At 32.6% G+C, this 11866-nt stretch overlaps 1 protein-coding gene across 3 annotated transcripts in view; it reads right to left on the bottom strand.

Moving 5' to 3' along the window:
• Positions 1 to 11866, bottom strand: part of LOC135089668 (calcium-activated potassium channel slowpoke-like) — a 141833-nt gene that overhangs the window by 31316 nt on the left and 98651 nt on the right. For all 3 annotated transcript variants that reach the window (XM_063985565.1, XM_063985566.1, XM_063985567.1), the window contains exons 9-13: positions 9103 to 9255; positions 8675 to 8830; positions 6889 to 7001; positions 5265 to 5420; positions 4876 to 4952 (exon numbers count right to left, since the gene is read on the bottom strand). In XM_063985565.1, the coding sequence (XP_063841635.1) occupies positions 4876 to 4952; positions 5265 to 5420; positions 6889 to 7001; positions 8675 to 8830; positions 9103 to 9255 (655 nt within the window). The remainder of the gene's footprint in view (positions 1 to 4875; positions 4953 to 5264; positions 5421 to 6888; positions 7002 to 8674; positions 8831 to 9102; positions 9256 to 11866) is intronic.

Here is an 11866-nt window from a genome sequence, read left to right as displayed (position 1 = left end):
TCTGGCAAGGCTCTGGAATAAAATTTAATTATTTATTTTATTCCATCTATATTATTTTTATTATTATCATTTTATTTTTCAATATTTTTTCTTTTCTTTTTTTTCTTTCCTCTCTTAATATAATCTATAAAGTACTGTCATCTTATCCTATTGCTTGCATGACAATCCTTCAAGGCAGTCTGAGCCAGGTACAGTATATGGAGGGAGAGAAAGGAGAGTGAAAACCTATACTATGGTGCTTCACACCAATGAAATGTGCCAGACTTCCTCTATCCAAAAATTTATGTGCACATGAGAACAAAACAATGCTGTGACCAGAGTGAAAAACTGCTGATTTTAAGATTTAGAATATCAGCAGTAACATGAAAATTAGTCATAAGATTAATTTGGAAAATTTTAATTTATAAAAGTCTTCCAATCATATTTCCACAAAACCCATAACCGTAGTCAGCAATGATGGTTCAAATGACAACTTATAAAAAAGTATATAAAGTAATACTGTTTATGGTGATGGACATGTTTGATAGTATTTGAAAGGAAAGCAATTTATATTACTTTATTTAAGCTCCCAATTATAATGTCACTCATTATATACTGTTCTGCTGTTTCTTTTAAATAAGTGCACTTCATCTGAGTAAAATCCTATTCTGAAATATGTATACTGAATGACCAATAACACAATTGCACCAATATGAACACTGCAGTCATAACGAGTGAAGATCCGATGTGAGTGAGTGACTACTATTATATGCACAGTGCCAGTGTGATGGTGACAAGTGAGGTGATGACTACAGTGACAGATGCACAAAGGTGTATTTTTAATGGTGATTGTGGCTTTTGCCTATAACATATTTGACATTATTCATTTGTGACACAGAAGTGCTGTGGCTGCTCCTGCTATTGTTGCTGTTGCTGCTTCTGTTGATGTTGTTGCTGCTGCTACTGCTGTTGTTTTAGATATGACTGAGGTATGCAACATGTAAATTTAGATATACCAATGGTGTTAAAATATCAACAAAAATAGGGCATACACATCAGTTTCACTGATTAACTCAACTGGTATTAATTTTACTAACCAGTGTGTCTCTAGTATCACAGTTACACTATGGCTGTATAGGATTTCAATAATTAGTTTAATTTCACACCTCATCAACCCTAAAATTATCAGTAAATTGTAAAAAATGAGAAAAGGGGTTCAGTCATGGATGTAAGTAATAGTGAAATTGTATAGCACAATATAGGCATGATATACTGTAGTTATAAACCAGAAGCATTGGGTGGGTTATATTGCATGCAAAATTTGAAAAAAAGTAAATAGTATTGATCATATCCATTAAAGGAAAGTAGCAGTAATTAGTATGCACATTTATCAGGAAAACAGTACATATATACACAAGAGAGGTGTGTTTGCTGGAATATCTCTCGAGTGATATAGAATCAAAATCATGTATATATAATACAGAACATATCTAAACACATTGATGCTTTCCACAAAAAAATATATAAAATTTTCTTGAATTACTGAAGATAAGCTATAGTGTAGAAAATTATGTATTGCCATGTGACATGGCAAATATTTTAAGATGAATCCCAATTTCCTCAATCCTCAATCTAAAAGCATTCACTTTCATTTTTTTTTAACAATACTGCATTAAAAATTTTCTACTGCACTCAAACACTTTCTGGTGAGGTCAGACAATACTTGCATTCTTTCCCTAATTAAATCCATACCATCTTCGGACATTTGTTTACATCCATTCTGTCCACTCCTTGAAGCTACCTCAATTGGGTGGCCATAAGAGCAGTTTCCACCTGCCATTACTCGCACTCTCTATCCTTGCAAACTTGTGCACCAACCCTCTCTTTCTCTCTTAAGTATCTCATCATTCTGTCCTCCCATTCTGCAGAAGTTCTTCCTCTTTCCATTACATCAGGTACTTATGTGGATTTCCCTCATCTTCTACATGCCTCATATTCCCTCTAAATAATCCTATCACCTAAGGATGCTGTATACAACCATCACATCCACTACACACTTCCTTCAGCCTTACTTAGACATACCAAATATTTTATCTACCTTTTCATTATTTCACTTATGCTGCATAGATACTATACCCTTGACTTTTATCTCATGTCAGTATTTCATTTGTATATGTTGTTTCATCAGACACAATGTACTTAAAAAATTTCAATCTTTGTTTACAATTCTTCCTCTCTTCCTACAGTCTAAGGATTTTTTTTTCTACTGCTTATCGTAATTCTTCTCTTTATGCTAACATAAAATCAAACCAAGATACATGACCTCATATTCTTCTTTTACCACAATATGTCCTTTTAGACTGAATAGCTACTACTCTTCTGTTCTTGATTATCAGTTTTTATTCTGGTTAGATATATGAGGGTGATCATCTTGCCTGACTTGTTTCCTGTTAAAAATGCTCACTTGCTATTTGCTCATAATCACCTACAATTTTCATCTTCTACATCCATGAAAGGCACTTGCACTTCAGAATTTTCACTGAATAATTTCTCCATTACCTTTGCTGAATAATTTTTCCATCATTTCTTGAATTTAAAACCTGATCTACATAATCTTTCATATTAAATCTTTTTCATTAATTTTCTCAACTAGAACAAAATAAATATGAGATATAAGCTGAGTTGTGCCTTTGAAGTCCTGCAGGAGTAGGAAGCTGACAATCCTGTTCTCCTGCATGTGAGTGTGTGGTCCTACAGGAGTATAAGACTAACAATTCTGTGCTCCTTTGTGTGTGTATGTATGTGTGTGTGTGTGTGTGTGTGTTTACAAGAGACTAAAAGTGGTCTTTAGACTTAACTTTTCTGTGGATTGAGATCTTCCCTACTTTTCTTGGATGCTACCTTGCATATGCAGCCAATGTACATGCTAAATTAATCAAGTAGTTCCGACTCATAGTGCACCTTGCAAGATATGTTCTCCAAACATGGTCCTCTGTAGTTATCCTATTAATTTATATCTCCCCATTCCTGTAAAGAGTAGAACACATTCTGCTCAGTCTCCAAGCTCCTCTTCCTCTCAAGGTAATCCTACTTATGAGATGTCTTCAGTAAACTATAATTTTTCTTTAATCTTTCATCATCTCTACTTCAATCCCATCAATATCAGGAACCTTTCCACATCTTAGATTATCATCACTCAAAGCAATTGTTTTAAAGTCACAGTGCTTATTTGTTCTTCCAATATCCTCTTTAAAATATATATATCTTAGTTGTCTTCCTGCATTCATCAACCTTTCAAAAATTTTGATTAATCTTTTTACTGCCTCTTTCTATCCCACTACTCTCCCATTTTCATGTTAAATTTTTCCCCCATTTTGCTTCATTATCCTGTGTCTCTTTCCTTTTTCATCTGCACAGCCTTTCACTTTCCCTTACTTAAATATTTATAAAAATCTTCAACTGCCTTCTTTTTGTTCTCTTATGAATGTCCATCCCTTACTTGCACACAATACTGCAAAGCAATTTTGCTGCCTTGAAGCTTCACTTTTTATTTCCATGTTTGGAGTTGTCCTTCTTATCATTAGCTGTAATAAGCTTCCCACATTCTTTCTCTCCAGAGCTATCTCTCACCTCTCTATTCAAGCTTTTCTACTTTCAGACAAATAAACTTTTTCTATTTTTACAACTAGCTTTTCTGTGTACACAGGATGGCATCCAAGAAAATGCTAACTAATGGAATCCAATCCCCCTCCCTTAAAGAAAATAAAGTAACAAATAAAAAAATTAAAACTGAAACATCTGCAACATTGTTTTTACTTTACAAGAACCAAGAATTAGCAAAAAAATAAATCATTTGATAAAGAATATCAAATCATTTTAGTAGCTAACTAGCCATATATCCTGAAAATGTTGGGTGGCACATTCTTATTGCTAACAGCTGGCAAGAAACTTCAAGCTGTTATGCTAATCCCAAGTTATTACACAATATCTCTCCAACTCCACAGCATACAATACTATTCCACCCTCATTACCAAAATTTTGATATTTGAGCATCTTGTCCTCTGAGGCCTACTCCTTCCTCCCACCCTAAAACTTTTATGGCTACAAAATTTCTTAGCATTTTCAATTCAATGAGTACCATGGTCATAATGCTGTTTTTTTTTCTATTTTTTTTTTTTTGTCTTTTTACTAAAATCCTACTTCATTCAAAATTTATGAAAGAAAAAGTTTCCTTGACTCCTTTGAGTCAAGTTTTTTTTTCTTCTTGACCAGCTGCTGAATAGCACTTAAGTTAATATATCTTCTACTGAATACATACCATTTTGCTAAATTAGAAATTATGTGGAAATATATGAATAAATGTATCATCTCTCTCTCTCTCTCTCTCTCTCTCTCTCTCTCTCTCTCTCTCTCTCTCTCTCTCTCTCTCTCTCTCTCTCATGAGATATTAAGATAAATATTTCCCCAATATGAGGTTGCGTAATGTACTCTATATACCTAATAATTATGGAATTACCCTTCACTTTGAACAAAATTAAACATTATAAAAATTATTGTAAGAAATGCATATGGTTATAAATTTGAAATAAGGTAAAAAATAGAACAATACTTAACTGAGATGAAATATATGAAATAAGTAAAATTCATGTTGAAGTGGAATGGTGTAAAAGTGAAAATACTTGGTTATAAATTTGCATTCATAGGATTAACATATTAATTTATTTTAACATTAAAGAAACTCAAATCTTCATCCACCATCCATATTGGCAGAGAGCTTATCAGTTATGAACAGGAAAACCAAGATCAGTTAACCAAACAGCATCTAGGCTGCCTTTCTTTTTATCAAATAAACACTTCAACTTTAAATAATTTAAAACTAAAAGACATGATACTTACAGTTTTTACATTTGCACTTCTTGATGAGAGTCTCGTCCCTAATGTCTTCATGGCACGCTTTGCAGTAGTACCATGCCCTGAGGTGGTCAAGTGAGGGGCACAAAACAGTATCATCTGCACTACACCAAGGATAACTCACAGGAAAGCTCACTATGTTGACTGTAAATGGAACTGATTATGCTGAATATGAAGAGCACTCACTATACCCTGACTGTAAAGGGAACTTATTATTATGTTCATCATAAAATGATATTTGGATACTGAAATCCTGCTTAATCTTTATATTTCTTTATATTTCTAACATGTTTAGCCAAGACACTGTGACAAAAGGAATATCATAACAAACCTAAAGTTATTCAAATGAAAGTTTTTGACAAATGAAAACCCACCTTTTGACTTCATCAGCAGACTGAGCAATGAAGAAACCTTGAGTATTGGGCTGGATTTTGGTTGCCTTTGGGTTAATGGCAATCTTACTGTCTGTACCCTCTTCATTTTTCACTTCAATAGCAAGCAGTAATAACTTGAGTTTTGAGAAACAAAGTCTGCAAAAGGCACAAGAATAAATGCTACTCTGAAGACAATACTAATTTCAGATGTTATACATTTAATTTCATCAGTGATTCCAACACCAATGAATCCATACTCAGCTTACTTTGGAATCTAGTGGATATTCTAGCATAACAATGTAAATCTCAAAAAAATACATCACAAAGCAGCATGATTTCATCACCACCAATGGCCAGGTTTTAAATAATAATAGTTATGTAAAGCACTAATACACCATCATCTTAAGAATAAAATGCTTCATCCATTAAGCAAATAAAAAGTTGATGTACTGAATGAAAAAACATTAACAACTCTTTGGTTCTGAGTTATATATATATATATATATATATATATATATATATATATATATATATATATATATATATATATATATATATATATATATATATATATATATATATATATATACATATATATATATATATATATATATATATATATATATATATATATATTTTTTTTTTTTTCAAAAAGAATTCAGCATTCTTTTTTGGGGGATGGGCACTTGCATTGTAATCTTAACTGTCTTTAACACTATTACTGTATAAACATAGTGAAATGCATTCCTCATAAGTTTGTGTTAATTCATAATAGTTTGTTATTCAGTTAGTGGAAATTAGTAAAGCTTATAAACATGCACAAAATAACTTTATGACACAGACAAACATCAAACACCAACCTGCATTACCACACCTGCAGAGCTGCACTTATTTTAACACAACCTCACTTGATTGGTGACAAAGAGAATGCCTGCATGGTCTAAATAATATCTTTTGGTGAGTTTTGTGTCACTAAGTTCATTCAATACATCCTTTCTGGATAAAAAAAAATTCCTAAGCTGGAGATATTGTACAGCAGCCATCTTAGCAGTGGGAGCATCTTCCATTACCCACTTAAGACATGGTGGACAGGTGTCTGAGAACGAATTAATTTATTTTACATTGATTCCTTTAGGGAAAATAGTTTCAGTTTTCAAACATGTCGGATTTCAAACAGCATTCAGGAATTAATCAAGTTTGAAAAAAAACTGAGGTTCCACTGAATATATATATATATATATATATATATATATATATATATATATATATATATATATATATATATATATATATATATATATATATATATTCATAAGATGCCACTCTATGTACAGGATCAATGATTCAGTCTCATTCCCTCCTGCCTCCATGCTTCAGTTATGTATACTCACCTTGAAGATAATATAGTACAATATTTGTTTCTGGCATAGTTTTGGTGCTTGAATTCACTTCAATTCATGTAAAAAACTGGATGCAAATATTCATTATTCTATTTAAGAGTATCTTTGATGCTACACATCATTACTACTTTTTGCATAGGGGGTTAAGTTAAATAACTACAATGAAGAAAGATGAGAAGAAACAACTGTTTTACTGCTTCTTCCCACCATTTCCTGGCACTTACTCTGATGCCTGAGGAAATGTCATGCTGACAAAACTTGGCGAGAGGGTTTCTGTGTACATTTCACACCCAGTTCCGCAGAGGTAGTCGTTCTGCCATGCCTGCGTGTCTGGAGACTGAAGAAGACACAGCAAGTGTCCTAAGTAACTTGCTTATAGCACACATATGCATGCTGTACTTCCATATTTTTTGGTGCAATAGGAGTGTTTACTATATAGAGAGAGCAGATAAAGTATAATTTCTTAGTCTAGAAAAAAATAAAAGGCCTGCCTGACAGTAAGTCAATTACTGAAAATCATAATTTTGAAATAAATCATGTGTCAGTACTAGATAAATTAATTTTGAATGGGAAACAGCTCCTCTACACAGAAAACTCTCTGATGTACCAGATATCACTAATTTTCAATTACTTTCACTCACTCAGCAAGACAGATTACTGCACTCTTGATTTGTTTAAATTCAACCAGTTATTAGTGGCACCAACATCACTGTATGTTAGTATGCATATTGATGATGAATACTACACACAAATTCTTGATATTAGAGATCTTGATATATTAGGTCACTGCTGCTTCTGCATATGCTTGCTTTGCATGCCAGCTCAAACATTAGCATCAAGTGCAACATAAATCTCCTTTCTGAAAAGTTGTTGTCACTCAATTGTAAAACAACAAAAATGGATTAGTTTTCACAACGAGCCAGTGACGCAAATTGGCCCAAAGATACATTAGACACATTACTTGCACATTATCTTGTTGCAGATTACTTACGACGATGTTTCCCAGAATTCAAGATCCACAAATGCTGGGCTCAAAGTTTCTGTATACATCTCCATCCCAGAACCTTGCTGATAATGGTCTTGCCAAGGCAACATGTCTGCTGACTACCACATAACACAGTAAAAAACATCAACTGATAAATAACAATAATACTGGTAATGACAATAATAATAATAATAATAATAATAATAATAATAATAATAATAATAATAATGATAATAATAAATAATAATAATACTTAATAAAGATCACCTTTTCCAATATATACCAGGTAGCTGTTAAGAAATTACAAAATAAAGGAAAAATTTCAGCTCTTATTTGTTGAAAATATTCTGTTTTACCAATCTGTTCATATTTTTTTCAATGATCAGGTGTTTTCATATATGCACTTACATCTGCGAAAGCTTCTGAACACTCAAATCTAATTTCATGAAAAGAAGTTAGCCATTACAAACTACAATAATTTGATGAAATGCCTAACAACATCAAACACATGACTCCACAAATACTTAATACAAAATGTTACATTCAACAACTGACCCAAAAAATGCCATGATCAGCACAGAAGAAAGGGAATGTGTTTTCAAAGTTTCCTCACAATATTACAGCACTATTTACCAGCTATTTGGTTGTGATCCTGCCCATCCTGTATTCCTAAATTCCTCAGCAAATTTATACACATTTTTTTTTTTACTGTAAAATCTCCATGCTTGCTCTGTAAATCATAATAAACATATCTGAACAAGTATGGCTACTCTTTACATTTATGGGCAAAATATGAAATGTCATTCCTTACAGACTAGTGAATTTTTTTTCAGAATAGAGACCCACTAATTTTTGTCTGTCTCTGGCATAACATTTCCATTTTTATTTTCATATGGGACCATTGCCCATTTTTTAAAGCATTTCCCTTCAATAAAATTAAACATTAACATTTTCTTAATTAATTGAGAGAAAACTGTTTTCTGCCGATATAAACCAAAGCAAGAATACCAAACACAATTACTTACAGTTTTATAAGACCTCATGGCAAAGAGGTTCGCCATCATGGTGGAGAAGCCTGGCGCCAGACATGACTGTGCGATGAAGCCAAGCTTGAGCTCAGCTAAACAGATCACATCATCCCCTCGCTTCCAGTCCCATGAGGGAATGTTTAGCAGGTAAGCCTAGAAACATAAGCTCATTAGTGTACAAGTCAAAGAATCAATTGCAGGTAACTGAATCCACTTCACTGACTCAATTTATTATATTATGTAATTCTAATTTTTTGAGAGGAGTATTTAGGAACAAACTTTTTCCACATTGCCACATCTGAATGGAATGTGTAACAAGACACGGAAAGACTACAAATATTTTGTCACTTTACATCTTGCCTAAATCACAGCTAAACTTCACAAAGGAAACTAAAAGTTGCTACCATGGCAATGCTGTCACTCACCTTATTGTGATATTGCATGAGCTGAATGATTACTCTAATGTCATCTGAGTAATTCTTGATGGAAATGACACGCATGATGTTTGCCGCATCCTCGGCATCAGGGTCCTGGCAGTACTTATTGGCCAGGACAAGGCACGCATCAGCTTCATGGACCTGTCATACCACATACACACTCCGGTAAACTTTCTCATTCAACTACCACCTCCAAGAAGTCTGACAGCCACTGTATAGCCAGACAAACTTTATCCTAGCAAGTACTGCACTTAAAAGTACTGAAAAAATTATGCTTTCATATATTAAATAATGAAATAAAATATATCTTACCTCTATGAAATATAAACAATTGGAAATAACTGCAATATAAAATATATACTTTTGACAATCTTTAGGAGTTTTTTTGTGTAATAACTGTGAATTACAGAACAAAAAATTGCTGACATAATGAAAGCATAAACTTTCTGTACATTGAGTTACTGACGATAATATACTAATATACTAAAATAATTCTGACTATACAGAGGAAAGTCATATTCTGGGAGAATTGCATAAATGAAATATTTCAAATTTCTGAAAGTTGATATTCCATAATGTATGACATGAAAGCATGACTAGATCAATCTACAGAGAATACATCAACTTAATCTTAGGTGTATATAGATATTTTTATACACATATATTTCATTATGTTCATATATACCACATACTGTTAATATGTAAGCATACGGGAGCTTATGGAAAATTAATTTATATACAAAAAAACATATGACACTTTCAGTAATAAGAAAAAATGAATATGTAATACCACAAGGGTAATATATATATATATATATATATATATATATATATATATATATATATATATATATATATATATATATATATATATATATATATATATATATATATATATATATATATATATATATATATATATATATATAAATAGCACTTAAATAAAATGAACTAAGTATTGTGATAAATGTATAAATTATACATAAAAATACTCTATACATAAGGCTAAATATGATAGAGACATGGAAGGTGGACATGCTTTTAGTAAGGATAGAGGATGGTCAGTTTCAACATTCATACATTGGCAAAAGAGCAATGCAGCAAGCACAAGCAAGGGTATCATGCAGAAGGCTGAAGTGATCTCTGCTGTTCCCACTTACCCTTCATACCGCACCTCTCAGGGTAAAGCAAGAGGTCTCCAGGTGTTGCTACCTGGTCTACTTAAAGTCCTAATCCAAACTACTTGCAGCAGATGACCCGAGCATCTCCCCCTTCTGTCGTTCGGCCTCATCAACAGTGGAGAGTTGTGCCACATGACTTAACTTCACTTATGGATCGTTACTACATTATCACCTCCTGGACTTCAACTATCACCCCAAGTAATGTTTTTACCTTACCTACTCCTTAACTACATACATACATTTCAGTAGAATTAATATAAATGATCACCTTTTTGTGTCTCTGCAACTATTATGTAAAAATATCATCACTATTCAAAAAGAAAAAATTCTACATGAGATTAATCCCCAATCTTCAATAACTTTCTAAGAGATAATATTACATTTGGCTGACTTACAACCCTCATAACTTACAGTACTGTTGTCTAAACAGCCCTTAAAAAACTAAATTATTCAATTATTTGTGAATCAATTCATATTGCATTTTTCTTTGAAATTTTAAACAATAAAATTCAGTTTTATAACATTAGCTTATGAAATATCAAGGCCTGGAAAATTTGTGTCAAGTTGTTATGAAGAAAAGCCCAATTTGGAAATTACATCAGGCCATAGTTTCCTGCTCCTTCCAATGCTTTGTGCCAATCTAATCCATTGCTCAAATATACATTTTTGACCATCTATAATAAGATAAAGAGATTGGCCAAATACTACAAAATCCTAGGAGAAAAACTGTCCAATAAATGCCACTTCATAAAAGTTCATTTGACATAATACTAAATAAGGCCAATCTGTAATGGCTGTCACCTGAATGCTCAGTCTTACCCAAAGATTATTACTATTTACTAAAATCCCAAATTTAATGCCTTCATTCCCATATAAATATCTGTAGCAATTTAATTCTTAAAATCAATTTGGACATGATGCATGTTGAGGTCAATGCAATCCACAATGGATCTACTAATGCTTTGCTAGACAACCTAGGGAGCAGCGCAGCAGTGGGGCAGAGTGATGAGCAGTACCATATTAGTAAAGAGTAAATAGTATATTACTGGCTGACAGTAATAATACAAAGTGGCAAAGTGGCAATCCCAGACATCAATAGCCTTAAGCATTATTAACATCAAGCTTGTTTTCCTAGATTTATCATAAGAGGATAATAGGAACATTACAAATTACCTAAGGCATTTAGTGCCTGAAAGTTACACAGTGGAGCAGCTACAACATGAAATGACACAAATTATAACATATTGGCTATTGAGGGGTGTAGTAGTAGCCCATAAAACAAGAGGATCTACTTCATGAATAATACACCTCCATCCATGTCACACATCAACCCTCAAAGCTTAGTGGTTCTCTGAAGCCTTCTGTAGACAGAGCACCTCAAATGAGAAAGACAAAGAAAATCTAACTTGCTAACTAGGAAAACTTTCTTTGATTAATTGTAAAAAAAAAAAAAAAAAAAAAAAAAAAAAAAAAAAAAAAAATCACAGTAAATAAGACAACTTAGAGTAAAAGTACTCTGAGATATTTATTTGCTCAGCCACGAAAGACTTCTGCACCTCAAAGCCAGCTGA

Source organism: Scylla paramamosain, chromosome 33 (assembly GCF_035594125.1).
Source record: "Scylla paramamosain isolate STU-SP2022 chromosome 33, ASM3559412v1, whole genome shotgun sequence".
In the NCBI taxonomy this organism is placed as follows: domain Eukaryota; kingdom Metazoa; phylum Arthropoda; class Malacostraca; order Decapoda; family Portunidae; genus Scylla; species Scylla paramamosain.
The sequence above is the reverse complement of the archived record's forward strand: the minus strand, read 5'-3'. Positions and strand labels throughout refer to the sequence as shown.